The sequence below is a fragment of the Plecotus auritus genome (genome assembly GCF_963455305.1).
Source record: "Plecotus auritus genome assembly, chromosome: 5".
NCBI classification, from domain to species: Eukaryota; Metazoa; Chordata; class Mammalia; order Chiroptera; family Vespertilionidae; genus Plecotus; species Plecotus auritus.
The window spans coordinates 143,413,825-143,436,329 of record NC_137776.1 but is presented as its reverse complement, the minus strand read 5'-3'; the positions used below and the strand labels follow the sequence as shown (position 1 = coordinate 143,436,329).

The 22,505-nt window shown below is 36.3% G+C and overlaps 1 protein-coding gene across 1 annotated transcript; it reads right to left on the bottom strand.

Annotated features, from left to right (window-relative positions):
• Positions 1-434: 434 nt before the first annotated feature.
• Positions 435-18,999, bottom strand: ANXA1 (annexin A1). The gene is made up of 13 exons (XM_080670096.1): positions 18,755-18,999; positions 13,179-13,258; positions 12,977-13,085; positions 12,385-12,479; positions 10,641-10,754; positions 10,155-10,245; positions 8,596-8,675; positions 8,340-8,396; positions 6,740-6,833; positions 5,000-5,095; positions 3,826-3,884; positions 1,975-2,097; positions 435-782 (listed from the first exon to the last, which is right to left on the bottom strand). The coding sequence occupies exons 2-13, from the start codon at positions 13,242-13,244 to the stop codon at positions 726-728; spliced, it is 1,041 nt and encodes a 346-aa protein (XP_080526222.1). The 5' UTR covers positions 13,245-13,258; positions 18,755-18,999; the 3' UTR covers positions 435-725.
• Positions 19,000-22,505: the final 3,506 nt, after the last annotated feature.

Here is a 22,505-nt window from a genome sequence, read left to right as displayed (position 1 = left end):
CCAGCTGGTTTGCCCTGAAGGGTGTCCTGGATCAGGGTGGGGGTTCCCTTGGGATGGCCTGGGCGAGGGGCCTGTGGTGGTTTGCAGGCTGGCCACGCCCCCAGCGACCCAAGCAGAGGCCCTGGTATCTGGGATTTATTTATCTTCTATAATTGAAACTTTGTAGCCTTGAGTGGAGGCCTAGGCTAGCCAGGGTGTGTGGAAAGCTTGGCTTCCTCCATTACCAGGGAAACCCAATCCTCCTGCTCACTCTGTGGCTGCACCCATCTTGGTTGGGTTAATTTGCATACTCGCTCCTGATTGGCTGGTGGGCATGGCTTGTGGGTGTGGTGGATGTACGGTCAATTTGCATATTACTTTTTTATTAGATAGGATTAAACCACTACATTACACACAGAAGAAATTTGGAGCAGAAGAACCAGTAACACACCAATTGTCCTGTAAAATCATTTTATTTTCTGTTACATAAACATCTTTCTCAGGTAATGTTAACAGAACAACCTGTTATGGGGTTTTACAGTTTGGGGCAAATATATTTTTAAAAAACTTATCTTTATTATACAGAGTTGTGATATAAAAATGATTTATAGGCTATAGTTTTCAGAAAGCAGTTAGCTAGACTAATCCTGCTGAAGAAACTTTCCTATTTAAATCTATAACATGGCATAAAAAGACATGATTTAACAATCTTCTGATCAAAAAGCTTGAAATCATCAAAGGAATGTTTACTGTCCTCCACAGAGAGCCACCAGGATTTTTTCATAATCTCCTTTGGTTTCATCCTGTTGATTAAAAATAGAGTATTACTTAATGCTACCTGAAACCATAATCAATATAAAGTATTTTTAAATAACAGAGTAATTATAATCTTAGTAGACTGAAGAGTAGTAGAGCATACATCACAGTACATCAATTATCTAGGACAGTGGTTCTCAACCTTTCTAATGCCGCGACCCTTTAATACAGTTCCTCATGTTGTGGTGACCCCCAACCATAAAATTATTTTCGTTGCTACTTCATAACTGTAATTTTGCTACTGTTATGAATCATAATGTAAATATCTGTGTTTTCCGATGGTCTTTAGGCGACCCTGCTAGCGACCCACAGGTTGAGAACCGCTAGCAGGGTCGCCTAAGACCACCGGAAAACACAGATATTTATATTAAAGGATCTCAACATTAGAACCACTTATCTAGGATCTTCGATAAGAACATTATTTATTTAATTAAATAACTTAATTCGTATAGCAGATAACTGATATTTGTTACTGGGTTATTATGTAAAAGCAATACCTGTCAAGATTCAGATTGTGAACTTCTCTGAATTGATTATGCTGTGTATTAGAGCTATTATTTTCCAAGAATAAGATGTCATGCAGAATTGAGTAAATATAACATAACAATCATTTCAGATCTTAAGGAATATCTGACTCATTCACCAGAGAAAGTTATAAGCTTGTGATTTTCTTGGTAGATTACAGTTATTCATTATATGTAACAAATTGAATTTAAATAGTCACCTATCTTTCAATAACTTCAAAACCCTTGACTTGCCTTTACTTGTTAGCATTATATTTTATTTCTTAACATTATAATGAGATCACATGAACATGTATTTTATACATATTACATATGACAAAAATTAAAGAAAAACTTAGAATAATAATTCTCTAACTCTCTGATCAATATTCATTGCAAAATAAGTCATTATATCTCCTTACTAAAAATATTTTGGTTGCTAAATTTATGTATGAGAAACTAAATGTTCTATGAATGCTGAAAATTTTGAGTATTTTTTTCAGTACAGAACTTATTAGTAGATTTTACCAGCGCAAGTTAAATTTACTTATAAATTATATATCTTAATATAATGAGTTAATCTTACATATAAAATTTATAGATATAGTAAGTCAGCCTTTCCCTTTCAAAAAGAATGATAATTTGTGGGGGTAGCATTATGAAAATCACAACATACCAGGATGGCTTGGCAGAGAGAGACACCATACAACTTCTGATAGCATGCTTTGATGTCATTCATATCGACTTCAGAACGGGAAACCATAATCCTGGTCAATATCTTATGACGTGTTCCAGCACCCTGTCCAAAACAAGAGAGGGTTAAGAGTCTCATATTCAGAGCATACTCATAATAAAGCAAGATATGGGTTTGAATATAAAGCTCTTTCGTTAACTCATATAGTTCTATAGAGAAACTATCTCTACATTAAAACACACACACTCTCTCTCTCTCTCTCTCTCTCTCTCTCTCTCTCTCTCTCTCTCTCTCTCGTTCTTTCTCTCTCTCACACTTTACACAAGTGGTAATAAAATGACAAGAACCCAACTGCTACATCAGCAGTACGTTAAGAGCTTTTACAACCTCCTAACTGGCCTTCCACCATCCAGTCTTTCCTTACTCTAAACTGTTCAATAATTACCAATACAGTGAACTATCTAAATTGCAAATCTGATCATCTAATTCACCTACTTAAAATCCTTCAATGGATTTTTCTGGTAGGATTAAAAACCAAGCATTTTATCTGGTCTTGCAATGCCCTAATTCTACAATCTCTTCTTCCACTATGCACCATCACTCTAACTGTATTTATCATCTTGAAAGGGTAATGCTACCTCCTCCTCTTGGGCCAACCATACTGTATCTCTCCATCTCTTCTACCCCTGTTCACATCTCGCTAATTCCTGTTCACTATCAGGTCTTAGTTTATCTGAGAACAAGGCTACATTGAAATCCAAAGTCTAGGAATAGAGGACACTCTTCTCCTCTTCTACAATATCATTGCCCATCGGATTAGCCCACTAAATAGAGTGGACGTGGGCTCAGGGACTGTACTGCCTAGTACATAATGGCACAATGCCTGTCATTTCATAAGGACTCTTTCCTATTAATTGAATGGTTAGATATCTCTTTCTCTCTCTCTCTCTCTCTCTCTCTCTCTCTCTCTCTCTCTCTCTCTCTCTCTCTCTCTCTCCCTCCCTCCCTCTCGATTTCCTTCTTTTGGAATTGTTAAAGGAAAAAAAAAAAGACAATTTCATAACTTTTCACAGTATGAGTATACAAGTGGCATCCTATATAATATGATGCAAGCAGGAGAATAGAATTAAAGTGGTTGAAGTGCATCTCAGTAAATCTTAATAACGCCTTCTACTTCAGTAATCTTAGCACAACATTTTAAAAGCTTAGACTGACATATTAACCCATGGCATGGAAGACAGACTAATAAAAAACAGATTAAACTTAGAAAAGGAGAGGTTGTAAAACTCCCAACCTTAGCAGATGTAGGTTACTAAAATCACACATTAAAAGCGAAATTATATCACCCTTCCTATGCTGACTCTGCTTTTATGCAAAGCATGAGTAACTCACAAATTACCTACAAGGTTACCTTACCATCTTACCTATAAAAAAACACCACAAATCTAACCATTTTATTCTAACAAGGAAGTGTATTACCTCTTGCATTGGATGGAACCGTGATTCTTTTTAATGGGAAAATATTAAAATATTTAGGGTTTTTATGCCCTAAAGCATTGGCCTGTGGAACGAAGGGTCCTGGGTTCGATTCCAGTCTAGGGCACATGCCCAGGTTGCAGGCTCAATCCCCAGTAGGGGGTGTGCATGAGGCAGCCAATCAATGATTCTCTTTCATCATTGGTGTTTCTATCTCTCTCTCCTCTCTCCCTTCCTCTCTGAAATCAATGAAAATATATTTACAAAAATGTGTATTTTTCAAACAATCGGAGGTTTTGTGTTCTCTCCACTAACAATAATTTTCCCCCTAAGCAAATCATATAAGTAGAATCTTACCTTCATGGCCTGATGAAGCTTCTCAGCAAAGAACATTGGTTTGTTTGTGGCACACTTCACTGCAAGAGAGGCACATTTTAGTTGACATATTTATATACGCCAAAAGAAGAAAGCAAGACGCTATGAAAGAAATAGGAGATACAGGGTTTTGCAACAAGCAAGATTCTATTCACTCCTATTTCTCACCTTGCTTCTCAGTATGGGATACTTGGTTTATGGGAAGCTATTCTCTAGATGTTGGTTTTTAATATTCTTTCCTCATAACACCATCACCTCTCTCCTATTATCTTAAAGACAAACAATAGCAGCTTCATGCTATTCTGAGCATACTCTTCTTAGAAATGTGGAAACCACTTGGTGTTAAAAGCCATATTGGCATATAATACATACTTTTTTCATGTCATAACAAGAAAAAAATTGGGAAGGACAGGCTGTAAAAGGCAGCTGCCAAATAAAACGCTAATAGATGTGTCAGTTAGTAAGATGATCTAGTTTGCTACTCAAAGTGTTATCCTTGGACCAAAAGAATTGGTATCACCTGGGAGTTTGTTAGAAATGCAGAATCCCAGGCCCACGCCAGACCTAGTAAGACGGGAATCTGTGTTTTGACAAAATTTCCAGGGGATTCCTGTGCACATTAATGTTCGAGAAGCTGCTTTAGAACACAGGCTCTCAGCCCTACATGGTCAGCTGAATAACATGAGAGAACTTTAATGCCTTTTTCTTTTAAAGACCTTGTCAGAAGCTACCAGAGAACTACTGAATCAAAACCTCTGGGCTTCCCTAGGACTATTCAATTGGCAAGGGATAGACCAGGATTTGAATCTGTTATCTAATTCCAAATTCCATCTTAATGACCATTCTGACTTTCCTCTGTGCTATGTCCAGCCTGGTGCATCTTGTGGCATAAGTGGGGGCTCAGTAAGTATTTTCTATCTGCAAATCTGCCTTTTCTAAAGGGAATGATACCTGTTATTATTAAGAAGGCTGTTGTATACATTTAGCTAACTATGCATTGCCATTAGCTTACAGGTTGCCTCTCTCTGAAGCTTAGATGAACTATATCTGAGTTATTTTGCTTTTGGTTTTGCTCTGTTTTGTTTTTTTAATTATGGGAGAGCAATGATGACGCAATTTTCACTTAGAAAATTCTTCTCCTTCCAGGACTACGTACCGATAGTTGTGAAGAATTTCTCGATGTCACCTTTCATCTCCAGGTCCAGAACTTTGGTCATGTCATGCTGACTGTACTTGGTGTACTTCTGAAACACTGAATATGACATTCAAACTAAGAGATGTAGAAAGCATCCCATCCTTTAGCAAACTTTAGCAAAATCGGGCAACTGACTCAAAGCACTCCTTGGGATGACTGCACTTCACAACATATTTTATTTATTTATTTTTTAAATGTTTTATTGCTTTTTTACACAGAGGAAGGGAGAGGGAATAGAGAGTTAGAAACATCGATCAGCTGCCTCCTGCACACCTCCCACTGGGGATGTGCACGCAACCAAGGTACATGCCCTCGACCAGAATCGAACCTGGGACCCTTCAGTCCACAGGCCGACGCTCTACCCACTAAGCCAAACCGGTTAGGGCTTCACAACATATTTTAAAGCTAATTACTGAACTGAGTATATTTTGGGTACTTCATCTTGCCCTAGGAATGTAAGTCACATGGCTATTTTGTATATTTGGGGGAAATTTTTGCAAGTGTTGACATTTATTAGAAATGGCATGTGATTGACAATCATAACATTTGCTACATCAGAGCTAAGTACCATAGCAAATGGATCTTAACTTATATAAAAATCTGTATAGTTAAGTTTCACTTAATTTTGGCATTAGAAATCAGTGTACTATCCTATCTAATAAAAGAGTAATATGCAAATTGACCATCACTCCAACACACAAGATGGCTGCCCCCATGTGGACACAAGATGGCCGCCACAAGATGGCCAGCAGGAGAGGGAAGTTGGGAGAGACCAGGCCTGCAAAGGAGGGCAGTTGTGGGCGATCAGGCCAGCAGGGGAGGGCAGTTGGGGCGACCGGGGCGACCAGGCCTGCAGAGAAGGGCTGTTGGGGGGGACCCAGGCCTGCAGGGTAAGGCAGTTAGGGGCAATCAGGCTGGCAGGGGAGCAGTTAGACATCAATCAGGCTGGCAGAGGAGTGGTTAGGGGGTGATCAGGATGGCAGGCAGAAGCGGTGAGGGGCAATCAGGAAGGCAGGCAGGTGAGCAGTTGAGAGCCAGCAGTCCTGGGTTGTGAGAGGGATGTCCGACTGCCCATTTAGGGCCGATCCCAGTAGGATCGGGCCTAAACGGGCAGTCGGACATTCCTTGAGGGGTCCTACATTGGAGAGGGTGCAGGCTGGGCTGAGGGACACCCCCCCCCCCAAATTTCGTGCACCGGGCCTCTAGTTATTAGATATTAAACTTTAGGTAATTATTATGACATTCTATTTGCCATGGCTTCCAGTGGGCTCAGCAAAATCTTGTGCTCAAAGGGAAAAACTCCTTTTAGTTTTTGTTTCTGGAGCATCTACATGGACTTTTTTTTTAAACTTAGTCCTGAGTTTTTTGTTTTTCTTTATTGTAATTTCGTGTGTTCTGTTGTATGTATATACTTTGTCACATCTGCTCCAAATATTTGGGGGGAATAGAAATAGTGAAAATAAAGAAATAATGCTCTAATGCCAAAGTCACAAAAGGTGTTTCAAATACTATAAAATGATCCCTATACAATGTTGAATGCACAAAGATCAATAAGGGGTCAGAAGCCCTATACAATATTCATTGGGTGTATGAGTGATGCTGGTGATTAAGACTTTTTGTTTTCCTTTCTCTTATTTTTCCTCAAAAAAGAAATTGCGTCTGCTATAAACAGGTTTTGGGAACGCTTTTTTTTCTTCTTACCTCTGCGAAGGTGGGCATAGCTTCTGCTGGTAAGAATGGTAGTGAACACGTTCACATCTGTCCCTTTTCTCTTTTCTCCTGCTTCATATAAGGCCTGTCAAGAAACACAAAAATAGACGCTTGACCATCTGCTGACTTAATATCTGCATGAGAATGTTAAGATTTTCTAGGCATCTGCTTTGTATCCAAAAGGATCAGAATACACGATGCTAAGATTGAGAGTATCTTCCACAGTATCTCTCAAGGTGCCTTGCAAACAATAAAGACTGAATATACGTTTGAAGAAGAGACGTTTGATGAATTAAATTGCTTTAAGATTACATTCTATATTAAGATAACTCCAAGGACCTCTCTAATTTTTATTTACTTTTAATTGTTCAAAGTAATTATCAGCAAATGGTACTAAAAAATCAACAATTCAACCATAAATAACTTAGGTCTTGAATTTTGATGTTAGAATTTCTAGATTCAAATTTTGACTCCGTAACTTAATAACTCTGTAATCTTAGGTAAATAATTTAGCCTTATTAAAGTATAGGTTTTCCTCTTTTGTAAATGAAAAAGATAATCCCCCTTATTATCACACATTGTTCTGTTAACTTTAAAATTTTAATTGCCATCATTCTCTTGGAACACACTAATCCAAGTAGCTGCCATAAATATACATCTTAGAGCTTTGATAGCCTTAAAATAGAAAGCAAGTTTAAAAATGTCATAAGCAAATAAGAATATTTTTTTTAGTATAGATAATTATTCAAATACTAACTTCAGTTATTTGGTTTGCTTACACAATTTCTATTAAAATGGTCAAACTTCCAATGGACATAAGTTATTTTGGACTTTTCAGGCAAACTGATCTGATATGTATGCACTTATTCTACAAAAAGTTAATGAATGCCTATTATGTGCAAGATAATGTACTGTTACTGTGAAGGGAGTAGGGATGGAGAAATACCTTTCTATTCTTACTGTCTCACTGTGATGAATTTATAGAGACAACGTTATCCCAAGAGGAAGGCATATGCAAATAAGTTTTATTTTTTTCAATAGAAATTCCAAACCCTAAAATGGTATCATTTTCTAATGTTGCCAATGGACTGGAATATTAATAACCAGCAACCTCACTGAAATGATATATAACAATATATTTGAAAGTATATAAATATGTTATTATAATTGTTTTATAATTATAATATCATTACTATAATATTTTTACAATGTAAGCTTATATCTACAAGCCATCCCAAGTTCATTGTTAAAAGAATGTTAGATGTGCTTACTCTTTCCACTTCACTTAATAAAAAATTATGCCTGATAAAATAAAAATCAGAGTTTTCTTAATATAACAATTCTGTGGAACAACCAATCAAATTCTCATTGTTCCCTTTCAACCCTTTTCTATTTTATGAATAATGAGATCTATTGAAAACATCAAGACTGCATTTCTTTTTCTTGGATTGCTCAAGTACAGAACAGTGCCCATCATTCAGGAAATGAACATTAGGTGCCTTTGGCCTCTTGAGGCTTGCTTTCATGTGGAGGTCATCCGGTGTAACCTCACTTAAGGCAGGAACCATTTGAGGTAGGAAGTATTGCTTACCCTGGCATCTGAATCAGCCATGTCCTCATTTAAGGAAAAGTCCTCAGCTCGGTCACCCTGAAAAAAAAAAATCCCATTCTCTTGGTAAGTTGTTTACTAGCATGGAATCACATGATTCATTTAATTCCCTTAAAATCAAATAAATAATATTCTTTGAGAAAAAAGAGAGTCAATTGCTCATTTCTAGAGTGAGATGAAATCTAAAATTTTACTCTTCATAAAAGAAGAGGCCTTCCCTGAACCACGTGAATTATACCTTAAGCAGAGCGAGCAAAGCCGTCCTGTAATCTCCAGAGGTGTCTTTGGTGATGTCTTTAGCCAGGTCTCTCTTCAATTCTGAAAAATAAGAGAGGTATGTTTTGCAGTAAATTAATGATAAATAATGGTGATGTTTATAATACCAGACATCTCTATATTGGCTTAAAAAATGTCAATGCCAAATGTTCAATGACTTATGGAATGCATTCAAAATATAATTTTTAAAAAATAAAAATAGAGATATTGGACCAAGTAAAACTTTGGATCATCAAATTTATATCCTCTAAGGCAATGAAAGCAATTTAGACAATACTGTGAATGAAAACCTACAGTCACAGAGCTTTTGCTAATATGAATTGCATAGGTATTAAATAATTATTTCTGAAAAAAACATGCCAGAATTTAAGCAATGTGATGGAATACAACAGTTATTTAAAAGAATAAACCAGAGGTGCTTGCTTGAACACAGGTTATTCATTTTAATTATAAGTATATATAATATAGTTTAGTTATGTATGTATATAGATATAGACTTAAACTTTTTATTTTATAAACACCCTTGCTTAAGTATGCAAAATAATGCTGTATTAGGAAAAAATTAACTGAATTTATAATTAACCAGAAGATGGAACAATTTAGTAAGCTATCACTAGACTATATCTTGGGTTTAATGGGAAAATATGGCTATTTCCCTTTGTAAACTATGTTTTATTGAAAAAAAAACTAAAAATAATGCCCCTCTTGATTATTATCACTTATAAATGAATTAAGATCAATATTGATAATGAAATAAATGCAGAAAATGAGGTTGAAATCTTCCTTATTCTGATCCTTTTATTAAGTTGCTCCAAAAACAAAATGCAAGGGCCATTGTATTCTCTGTGTTTGGGATGAAAAGTCCAGGTACTGCATATTGGTTTGGAAAACTAGAAAAGGAAAATAGGAAGGACCCAGTGTTGCTCAGCTACCCTCTTTACAACATTGAGCATATCATTTAAATGAGATGTTTCACTGAATAGAATAAATGGGTAATGACTTGTTCTTTCATCCCTATGAATCCAACTATACATAAAGAATAAGCAAATCATTTATGTGCACAATGCTAAAGTTCATAATGGTAAGAGTTTCCATCACAGGATTGTAAGTACCTAGCTCTTTACCTTTCCAAGGACAATTGGAGAATATTTTTTTTTGGAGATTTTATTTTTATTGTTACCTTTTCCAAAATAAATCTCATCATCCCCACTTGGAAAATTCTTTGAATTTAATGCTTTGAATTGACTTCCATTACAATGCTATGGAATTACAATACTATTAGTCTTAGAGGGACACTTTATTAAAAGTGCAAACATTGTCTCACTTCAGCACCCCAACAAATTGAATGCTATCCAGTAACAGTGTGTGATTACAGTAGACATGTGAAAACAATAAAAAAAAAATTTTAGTATTTAGAGTTTCAAAGTCACCATAATTAACACCCGCACTCAATTTTAAGAAAAGTATATCACATTTCCTTTTCCAACTTAGGCACTTGGACTGTTGGACATTAAAACTTACCTTCTTTATAGACTCTGTTAATTTCTCTGATTTCTCTGTTAGTTCTTGATGCCAAAATTTCATTCAGAGTGTCTTCATCAGTTCCAAGGCCCTGAATTAAAAGAGAAGAGGAAATGTAGGAAATCTTCACTTGAGAGCATCAACCAGTTTTTGTGTCCTGAAATTTGTTTGAATCTGGCATTTAGTACATTTCCCACAATATTTAGTAATTACAATTAGTTCTATCTGGTATACTGCTCTAGAAACAAAATGGCTTTTAAACCAATATTTTGGACAAAGATATAAAAGGTGAGATATATGACTGATATAGTGACATGTTGAGCATGGGAATAACACAGCAATTAATGACAATTTTAATTAATTAATCATTTTATTCCCTTAATTGAAGGCCCTCTACTAGATGTTGAAGATACAATAAGAGGCCTAAGTGGATTTGACCTACACATTCTTTTCAGGAAAGAAGTTTTTCCTAAATCAGGCATTTACCTTCATGGCAGCTCGAAGTTCTTCCGCATCAAACTGGGCTGGAGTTTTTAATAGAGCCAAAGCAACTTCCTCAAGGTGACCTGTAAGGGCTTTCTTCAGAGCTTCATCCAAGGGCTATAAGAAAGAGATTAAAATCAGGGCTTACAATAAGTAACAGTGCTAGGTTACATAGCAATGTAGGGTTATCTGACCTTTAATTTTATTGCAGATTCCTAAACTCAACCATATTTAGAGCTCCTCCCTTTGCATACAAAAGGCACCAGATTTTTAGAATGTTATCTTAATCTTTTAGAGTGATTAGAATGAAATTTTACTAAGTTTGTTGATTAACTTATTTTTTAAAATTTTTCAGTTTTTTTATTTCTTAGCTGTGAAGTTGTTTTTTATTGAATTTATTGTGGTGATATTGGTTAATAAAATTACATAGGTTTCTGGTGTACAATTCTATAATATATCATCTGTCTATTGTAATGTGGTATGTTCACCACCCCAAATCAAGTTTCCTTCCATCACTATTTATCCTCCCTATAGGACAGGGTTCTCAATCTTTTATACAGGGAAGAAACCACAAAGCTCAAAGCATAGGGTTGTGTATTAACAGAAACTGTAGTAAGAATTCTTAAAAATATATATAATGTATTAACAATTTTTTCCAAACTTTGAGGTTTGCACTGCTCAAAGAAGCACTATAATCAGACACTGACATATAGTTTCCTAAGTGCATTCCTTAAGAAACACTGCCCTTGTTTGGTGTAAAAAATACAAAGCTTACTTTTAAAGTAGTGTGGGCAGAAAAGGGGCCACATACTAAACCTGACAAGCTCAGGAGATGCCTGAATGGAGAGACTTACAAACTCAGAGACAGAAAGTAACCACAGAGGATAGTATGAACATAGATTTCCTAGCTGAAAGCAGGTTGTGGCAGGTAGTCAGGTACTAGACCAGCAGCTTCCTTGACAAAGGTCAATCTTGACCTGAAGTGAGCCAGTAAAATGGTTTTTTGCATCTAAAATGTCAGAGTAATTACCTTTTCCAGACCCCTCAGGGCACACCCACCACCACCACCATCACCACCCCCACCAGAGCACTAGGTCACAGAACCCTCATTGTTTTCTTCCTCACAAACCATGGCTATGCGCTGGTTAATTAACTGTTAATTAACTATCCTGTACCCACCTTAAACAAGAATGTGTCTCTCCATTTTACTTTTCATCCAATCCCAGAGAATTCCCTGTTTTTGCTTTATCCTGCCCCCTTAATCTAAAAATAATGAAATTCATGTATCCCTCCTTATGTGTCCTCCTTTGATTCTAATGTATAAAATAAGCCGCAAAACTTCACATTTTACTTCCTGGCAATTGTCATTAGTTTGGCTCAAATAAACTCATGAAAATTCTCTACAGGTTTTAGATGTTTCTTACATCAACAGTAGAATTATATTTTAGCAGAAGACACATTTCAACCAGAACCTATTCCTTATCACCCATAGTAATTTTGATGTTTGTTATGTTGAAATTAAAGACTTGTCTCCAATACAGAACACATCTGCAAAGAACCTACACCACTAGGACAAAAGTATGAAATCAATAAATTTGCCAGTATTGATTTGATTGCAATCAAGTGGATAAATACTGCAATTGCAGTCATAGTAGTTGTAATAGGAACTAGGTAATCGTGTTTCAAAACCCATGTTTAACACAAATGCAACTGAAATTGAATATCTAAATTTACCACTCCAACCCACCTTTCCTTTTTCCTGGAGGTAAGCTGCTTTGATCTGTTGGCGCTGTGCATTGGTTCTCTTAGTTAGAATGTCAATGATGGTTGCTTCATCCACACCTGGAAATAAAGGGTGGCTTGCCTTTTAAAATCAATTTTGTTCCTCATTAATAACCGACATTAAATGATTCATTATCAAGGTGCTCCAAATGAAGTTCTTAACAAACTAAGAAAAAGGGATTATATAGATGCAACTACCCTCCTCAAAGGGAAGCTTTCTCAGATGAATGAGAAAGGAAGAGGACCTTGGCCCTTACCCTCCCTGTTACAGTGTTTGATCTTAATTCAGACCCTCCATGTGAGCAGTGGTGTTGGTTTCAGTGTAGAGTTTATGCTAGAAATGAGCTGGTAAGGATATCTGTTATGGCAGCAGAGATTCTCCAGATTTAACCATTTGTTTTAAGTGATAAGAAAGGAAATATAGCTTCATTTGATAAAGAAGTCGTATCTTCAAAATGAAACAGACTTTTTCCACTGCACATGTCTGTTTTTCACCAGCAATTCAGACAGCCATTCTGAAGTGTGCAGGAGGGGACTGTTTAGGAAGACTTCATTACCTTTAACTGTCATTGCTTTATCCAAGGCAGCAACATCTGAGGATGGATTGAAGCTGGGAAAGGGGTACACTGCTGACCCAGGACCACCTTTGGATCCTTTAACAGTTTCCTGTGGATGAGAGAGAGAAAATTAATGTCCGTTCACTCCTATTAGTTTCCTTTTCAATATTTAACTAAGTTATTTTATTGTCACTTGACTTACGATGTATTCCTGCTCTTCATTTTCAATGAACCAGGCCTGCTTGAGGAATTCTGATACCATTGCCATTTTTAAAGAAGTTTCTGGAAAGAAAACAGATAGATGCTTTTACAAATCACAAATTCACCATACATGTACATCACTCCATTCCCCTACATACACAAGACATATTGGAGTGGACTTGACTTGACTTACCAGGATATTACTCTTAGAAGCATAATTAAAATGCTAGGTGTAAGTTTATAAAAGGAGAATCTTCCCCTTGAATAGGCACCCATCATCTCCACTCAGAAATTTGGCTCTTTCTTGGCTTATTCAGTCCCTGCCTTTTAGGAATCAGAGGACTACTATAAACAACATATAGGCTGAAGAGAGGAGCTGGTGATTCATTTCATTGCTCTAAACCTACAGACCACTAACTATTTGCCAAGCACTGGGGGTGCAAAAAAACATCAAAACATCATTGCTTGCCTCCATGAACTTAAAGTTCCTGTTGTTCTTGGTGGGAAAACACAAAAGCTAAGGAAACTTTTTAGAAGACATGTTGGCTGGCCTGAGCCTCTCTTGAAATGAGCTGAGATTAACCTGGCAGAAAAGTGAAAGAGAACAAAACAGAGAGACACTTGTCCTGTTTGGGGAGCTACAAGAAGTTCACTGGAACTAGGAAGTTTGACAGAAGCTCCAACAAAGAAGTTTAAATGCATCCCTAAAGCTTTGGGGGGAAAAATTAATGGTTTGTTTTTTTAAAAAGAAAGCAATATGATTCTATTTATATGTTGAAAAGATTACTCATCCTCTATCATAGAGAATGGCTAAGAGATGAGCAAGACGAAAATTAGAGATCATTTAGTAGGCCACTGGCGAATCTAGGTAGGATCCCAGAGAGCCTGAACAAAAAGAGCATAATATTTACATTTATAAGGTAAACAAATCTGTGGCAATCTGAAGGAGTTGATTGAAACTTAAAACTCTATCCATAAAAGGATATTCAGGTGTTATTTCTCTCCCCCGAATGATTCAGTATTTTCTCCCATTCCTTGGTATAAAATTATTTCAGCACTTGGAGTGCTTCTATTTTTTTTTTTTTCTTTTTGAGCTGTTCAAATATTAGGCCTACATGTTTTTCCACCCAACACGAACAACTGGGAAATGGATTATTTTATACCAGGTGCTTTGCTCTAACAGGAGAGTTAAATTGCAACATCGCTGTAAACTCTATCTTAAAGGAAATTTCTGGAATTACTATCATGTTTCAGCAGTGTTTTTATGTAACCAACCATGAATATTTTGGAAACCTGAAGTGTGTGAACGACTGATGTATTTTCCGTGTTACCCACAAAAGAAGCTCCCAGCGATACTTTCTGCCTGGGCTTCTGTTTTTAGGAGCCTGTGCTCCCGGTCTGCGCTGATATCTCTCCATGCCCTTCTGTTGATCCCTCAGGAGACTACTCCCAGGAATATTTGTCAGGGAGACTGGAAGGATAATCTACGCCATTGTAAATCCTTCACGTGAAGCTAAATGACTCATGAGGAGTGAAACCGTAACCCTCCTTAACAGCACGTTCAGACAGTATTTCAATCCACGCCTGCCAGGAAAAGAACTGCAGTTCCAGGTAACGTGATTAAATGCATGAGGGAAGTAATCTCCAAAGCAGAAACTATCTCCCCTTAATTATTAAGGGATTGTTCAAATTACTATTCGGTGGTCTGGGAGAAGAAACTACATATTGTGCACTTATTTAATCTCTCTCCACTCCCACACCCAGCAATTGATAAATCTGAAGTTGTTTCCTAAGGTAAAGTCATGTTGTACATATTTTGCACAAGGGTTTAATTCCTATTACATAATCTGGTGCCGTTGCCATTGGCATTTACAGAATTTCCTTTTCCTATCCTTTTAATGGCACATCAAAAACATCTAGCAATTTCTGGCAAGGTTTCGGGTATTTGAAATTTCCATTTTTATCATCTCATCCAAGACTTTCATAAAGTAGAATCCTCAAAATGTGTGATGTGATCACTCATGAATCCTCAAAAGAAAGTACTTTTCCACAGTTATAGGAACATATGTTTGACTATTTATACTCTTTTCAATTAGAAAATAAAAACTTCAGAAGAGATAAAAAAAAAATTAAGGATACTGTCGAATAAATTTTTTAAAATGAGACTCACACTAGAAAATGAATTTTATGAGAACTTTCCCCTACTTCACTCATTTTTGTCACTTTAAAATGATGCTTACATAACGCATCGCTTTCTTAAAATATAAACTTGAGAAAGTATAAGAAAATGTTATTGCTCTCTTAATTAGATAACACAAAATAAAAAGGGGTTGAATGATTTACTTGACATAACAGTGTCCGCAGAGGAAACAGCTTTATAACATACCCTGAGTTCCTAGACTTCAGTGTGAAATGATTTGGATGGCCTCACGAAGAAGACAGCCTAAGTAGGACCCATCTCGTGAAAGCAATTGGAGCAGAATGGAATCTCAACTCACCCCAATGAGACCCACCAGCTCTGAACAAAGCTTAGAGAAACAAGGATTTTGATAAGACGTCAGAAATTGCTCTAAAAGAATTTTAGGAATCGCCATGTACTACTAATTAAGTACCTAAAGTCAACTGCATGTTTAAACATAAATGCATAGCAATGGCAACACACGTTACAAATTCCACAGCAAAAACATTTTGGCCAAAAGCTTTAGCCAGACCATTCTGCCAGTTCGGGCCTTACCGTCATCTTATTTGAAGATGAACTTGGCCATTTATACATAGGCTGACCTACATGGAAATTAACAATATTCCAGAATTTATCTGGTTAGTGATCATACACTAACCTACCAATCTCATTTATATGTGCATAAATGTGCGGAGCTTTCTAGAGATTCGCATTTTTTGTATAGTCATGGGTCCAAAGAGAGCTCTCTTCATCTCATTCAGCAAGGAATTAAAGAAGGTAAGTTGCACAAAAAGTATGCCCACGGTGTTAGAGGGATCTATGCTTACTAAATGTAAGAAAAAGGTATTCCAGAAATGGTACATTAGTGATTGCACCCACTAGACAGTTTGAGACCCCTAGGCTTGTTGCATTAAAGTTAATTGCCTGATTTTTTTTTTTAAAAAAAATTGCACTATGGTTGTATCCTTATTTTTTAAATTTATCCAGGCAGAAGTATTTGGAGGCATAGGGACATCATATCTGCAGTGTTCTCTCAAATGTTACAGAAAAAAATATCTACAGAGGGTAGAAGGAGGAAGGGGAAGGATTAATGACAAAGCAAATGTGGTGAACTCTTAACAGCTGGGTTATATTTCACAAATCCTTTTCACGCCTACCCGCATGAGAGAAGCTAATGAGACCGTACAACAGCATGGCTTATGAAGAACCACTTTATGAAAAGTAGCCTCACAAATGTTTTGCTTCCAGGCCTTGGAGTAGGGTGTTCCCTTTGCTTGGAATGCTGTTTTCTCTTCCACGCCCACAGCCCTTTGTCTAACTTCTAAGTCAGGAGTCAGCATAGACCTCACTACATCCTCCAGAAAGCCTTTAATAGTTCTGTGCTCTCCCCAAACATCCTGCTTTTACCCTATGGGAGCCCCTACCATTCTGTATTATCACTTTCTACTTATGTATCTTTTTACTGCAGCATTACATGAAGGCAATGCTAATCTACTATTGATTCCGTCCCTCCAATCTGGGCCAAAATGCCTGTTACTGTATTTAGTATGCTAATAAGCATTATTGAGGGAATAAACAGTGTATGAGTGTTAATTATTTAGGAAACATATCTATGCTAATTTAACAACTGTTTCTACCCATAATTATAGAATATAAAAGTGAGAATAGAGGAGTTCTAAGCCCTATTTTGATTCTCTTTAGCTGATTGTAGGACTTCAAGAAAACATTTAAGGTCTCTAGGGGTCTTCATTTGTAAAAATAGGAGTGTTGGAATAAATAGTATCTAAAATGCATGATAGCGCTGAAGTGCCAAACTTAAACTTTACCTCAAGAGGATGGAAGTGGAAAAAATTAGCTTAATGAAGATATTATATAAATTGTGCCTGTTCTGATCTTTCTGATAAAAATTGATCCCATTTTAAAGAAAGATGAACTCGTTTACTTCAAAAACAGCTTTTGATTTATCACTGGAAAAGAATAGGGCCATTGCTTTAGCTGATTTGTAAAATAAGCCATAAATTAATGGGTCTAGAGAGGATTAAGAGCAATCAGCTCAGCAAGCTTATGTCATCTACAACCTTTGCAGATCTTTTGAGTGAAAAAGTATTTAATAAGCATGAGACTCTAGCTGGTTCCTTAATAATGTTATGATTGACTCTTTTGACAACATCAGTCAACTTTTGGGGAGCTGCCAGATGTGGTTAGTACCCGGGGCTAGGGTGTTGACCAGCTTCTAGAGAAGAGGCCATTTCAGAATGATGAAACTAGCATTTCACCACATGTGAATCATTTTGCAATGGGCCATCTCTTCCAGCCACCAAAAATATATTCGTGCAGGCAGAGGGGAATATTATTTTTTCAAAGTCCATGTATAATTTCAGACATAAACAAATCAAGAAAAAAACAACAATACCTTTCTTAATGAGCTAGCATTAAAAAGTAGATATTGGGGCATTTAATTTAACACTCAAAATGGGCTAAGAGAAACATTCTTGAAGGAACATTTGTAATGAGCAATAGCCAGATATATGGTTATGATTAAAAATCTATTCCTTTTGAAAATGTATCCAAACCAGTAAACACTCTGCTTTAGATTTAGGTTGTGCTTTTGTAAGGAGTGGTATAGCCATTAGCTCATTCAACAATCAAGATGCTACTAAGAAGAATAACTTTAAATGGCTCATCTGGTTTTCCCAAGGGATGATTTATCTGACACCCTCAAAAAATGTTTTCTTCCCCGTAGGTTTCCTGATCAGCACTTGAAAGCCTGCCTATGACACAGACACTACAGGAATAAGAAGGCATCCACACCCTCTTTAAATGACATGGTTAATAAGCAGATCCTCTTATTATTTATTTACATGGCATGAGTAAAACTAACACTAATTTCAGAATGTTAATTACAAAGGGCATGATACCACTATGAGGCCAGAATCTATTACGTTTTCCTTACAAAAGAAAATAAATGATGTCAACCATGCTATTTAGAAACAGTTCCCTGAAACCCACCCTGGCCTGACTCCTTCCCCACATGCACCCCCCGCCCCCCTACATCATGATTTCCATGTGGGGCACACAAAGCTCTTGGAAACTCACAACTTGTAGGAAAAAAAAAAGCAATTCTTTCCTTCTTTTCCATGGTTAACGCACCAACAGTAAAACAAGTCAGTAGTAAGCAAAGTAATACTTTAAAATTATATTTCTTAACTAAGTAAATCAAAACACTACCATTCGTGATTCCCAAAATACAAATACCCTGTGTAATTTCACAGAAAGATTTATCAAAACCTATCAAACACAGTTGGCCATAAATCTTAGAGAAGGAGTACTATGTAACATCACGATGAGAGAAGTTTTCAAAACAACCAAAACTGCCTAAAAGAAAAACCAAGACTTACCTTTGTTTTCGGCCTTCTTGCAAAGAACTAGAGAGGTTCTTCTCTGAAAGTCTCACACCAGCGCTGAAGCCCTGGGCTCCTGGTTTTATAGAACTTGAAAGGAGACCACACCCAGCAACCAGAAGTTAGCAACTGGCTGGCTTTTGTTTGAAATATGTGGCTCAGCCTTGCCCAAAACAAAGTGAAACAAGTCTTGCAAAACTACTCACCAAGCCGACTCAGAGCTGACAACCCCAAGGAGAAGAACGGAAGGACAGATTTTTTTTTCCCTCTTTAGTTTGCAGTTTTCTTTTTTTTTTCCCGGAGGGAGTAGTATGCAATGGATTTTCAAATATGCAGTACTCTCTGCTCCAGTCCTGATGCCAAGGATGGACACCTTTCCCCACCTCCCCCCACCCCCACCTTAAACAGGTTTAAAATGAACAATGTTTAAACTTCAAAACAAAAAAAGAACAATTTTTTAAATACCTTTCCATTTGAATCTCAGCTCCATCATTTATTACTATGTGACCTTGGTAACATATTTAATTTTTCTGAACCTATTTCCACTTTTGTAAAATGGGGGTAATATTATCTAGGCTGCCTACCCACTGGAATTCTTGTGACAATATATATTTGTAAATCCTACTGTTACGGTATATAGTGCTGAATAATTCTCTATTTATCCTTCACCAGCATTTTTCCTGCCTTCAGAATAAAAGGCTTTTTGTGCTTAGATATAGCTTCTTGATATAAATAAGAAATATAAAAGAAATGGAGCTCTAGAATGAACCATAATTTCAAACAAAGAAATTGTGATAATTATCCAAAATAAGTATTGGCATTGCAGGAAGGCCTATTTACAGTAATTCATATATATAGGAACAATTTTATCTAAACTTTGATACAAATAGATCCTTGACATTTAGAGTATTTGAACAATAAACCAGAACTATAAATTAAAACGATTAATGGACTAGTTAGTAACTATGATGGAACAGGTACCATAAGAAATTTCTCACCTGATGCAAATCAGTTCTGGTAACATCACTAGTGATTCATTTTTATCCTTCATGAAAGCTTACAAAATATTGTATGACGTTTCCATTAAATTGTGCACAAGTCTGAACTCCCCCACAGCATTCAGGTTCAGGCTAGGCTACATTTTGGTGTTTTCTTCTTTTTCCTCTTTTTCTCATAGGGATCTCAGGTACTTACTTATATGTTAGGTTTAGAAAAGCCTGTGAAAATACTTTTTCAAGATTGTCAGTTTTTTTATAACACTTCCTAAATTCTCAATCCTGTTTTCAAAGAAGTCAACATATCTTGAAGTAGGATGATTATCTAATCTAAATATTTGAGAAAATGCCTATCTATATTTTGGGCACCTATCATAAGTATGTGTTGAACTAATTAATCAGTTACTAACTAGTGAATTGATTGATATAATTACAAATCAATCTTGACATGTACACCAGCCTTCTAAGATCGTTTATTTTGTCAGCTGAGAAGGGAAAAGATAATTAGTCAAAATTTGTTTTTCTATTTGTATTTGTAACTTGGGTAATGGGAAATGGAATGGAATCTTTCTACACAGTAACACTCTTACGAAATAAGGAAAACGTCCGTGTACCTTTTAAACAATTTGACTACCTGTAAGAAACATATAGTCTCATTTTGTTTTGTTTTTGTGGTTACCAGTAGCATAAACCCAGAGGAATTGCTTTATATATTTGAATTTGTAATGCACTGGAAAACCTATTATAGCAACAATAAAAGGGTGCTTGTGGAAGTATTGAGGAAAAAAAAATTAGAAAAACACTTTTTCCAAAATTCTAGTTGTAACTCAGAAGGCAAATGAAATTCCCAAATATAAAAAGAAAAGAAAATTACTAATCATGTGTCAACATTGCTGTGAATAATCTGTTAGGAGCCCCCCCCACACATACATAATAATAATGCTAAGTGCATATGTGGAAATAAAAAAACATCATATATGTTACTATTAACGGCTATGGGATAATCACAGGTTAAATACTTTATGTGCTTGAAATGCCACGCACAACTCCCGAAAACTCCGAAGAAATGAGTCACCACTTGCTGTTTCTACAAGATGATGACTCATAAGCTCCCCTTTACAGAGAGAGCACAGAAAGTAAAGGAAGAGAAGGAAAGAAAAAAAGATAAAGGCAATCACTGTACGTTACATTTTCACATTGCATTTATTTCTACTCCTTTAATGTAGACCTGATAGTGAAGAGAAAACAAATCAGTAAGACAACATACAGAGTCTCTCACACGTTTTATATCTTCACAAAGGAAAAGTCCTTGCATAAGACAGACAGCAAAGCATCTGATTTTAATAAGGTGTTTTCCCCACCCCTTTGGGTTAGGCTCTATTTAAGTACTTGGCGCATAGCGGAAGAAGATGCGTATTCAGAATCATCAAAACCTGCATTTCACTGAAATCCCAAACTGTCTTCACACCCCTCTTCACAGACAATAAAATCATTGTTTTAGTTTGTATTTCTAATATTAAAGAATCAGGTTAAAGCATTTTGAGAAATACTAAATGATTTTCCCTTTACCTCTAGACCTGTTAAATAATTATCCCACTCACATGTATACATACATACTCACTGAATTACTGGGAGTATTATAATTATCATTATTATTTTTGCTCAGTTATTTCCAACATCACATAGAGAAATATTTTTTTTTTTTTAATCAATGAAGTTAATAAAATGGTCAAGTGGATAGCAAAGGCCAAAGGAAGGAACTTCATCTTCTTAACACATCAGGGTAGGGAGGGGATTAAGACTAGGACAGATTAACATTTTGATAAATTATCTTGTTTCCTTGATATTGTTAGAGAGTGGGAATTTTTGAGCATGCTTCCTCCTAGTGAGAAGGCTAACCCCTATATTGTAAAACTACTGTTTGGAATTCTCTGCTGTTTTTTAGACGAACTCTTATTCTAAAAAATAACTTTGCTTTCTAGCCTGCTTGAATAACGAGGAAGATAAACTTAGCTGTCTGACCTTGTAGGCCAGAGACTAGAGATGCTCATACTCCCAATGCTAGGCCAGATGCATTTTTAATTGGATAGAACTGAGTTGTTTTCAAGGCCAGCAGCCAGATAACCACTAAGCACACATAGGGCTGGCTCTTTAATTAAGGAAAACTGCTTGTTTTAAATTGTTTTAGACTGTTTGCTCTGAAAAAGAAAAAAAAAACTGTAGTGAATGGGTTTAAATACGGTCGGACACAAAGGGTCGGGGCTGCTCTCTGATCTCCCTGAGTGGAGAGGGGACAGTCGCCGGCCGGCAATAAAGGCTCCCTAAATTTTAATTTGGTCTGGACTCCAGTGGTCTTTACTCGCGTTCGCTCTACAACAATATGGACTCAGCACAGAAGAGGGAAAGATATCACCCTGTCCACCAAAGGAGTAAACAAAGATTGGAATTCCCTGATACTGGAATTTATTTATTTATTTATTTATTTATTTATTTATTTATTTATTTATTTATTTATTTATTTATTTATTTATTTATTTATTTATTTATTTTTATTTATTTTTTTTACCGCTATGGGTTTTGGGAGAAAAATAGAAGTTTCCTATTCGGTTGGGGCCCAGTAAGACAACTTTTTGCTGTCGAAAGTCCAAACACATCTGGAGCAATGAGTTTTCACCTTTAGGTAAAAAAACTAGTGAATTTTGCCCTGGCCAGGTGGCTCAGTTGATTGGCGTGTAAACTGGTACATGAAAAGG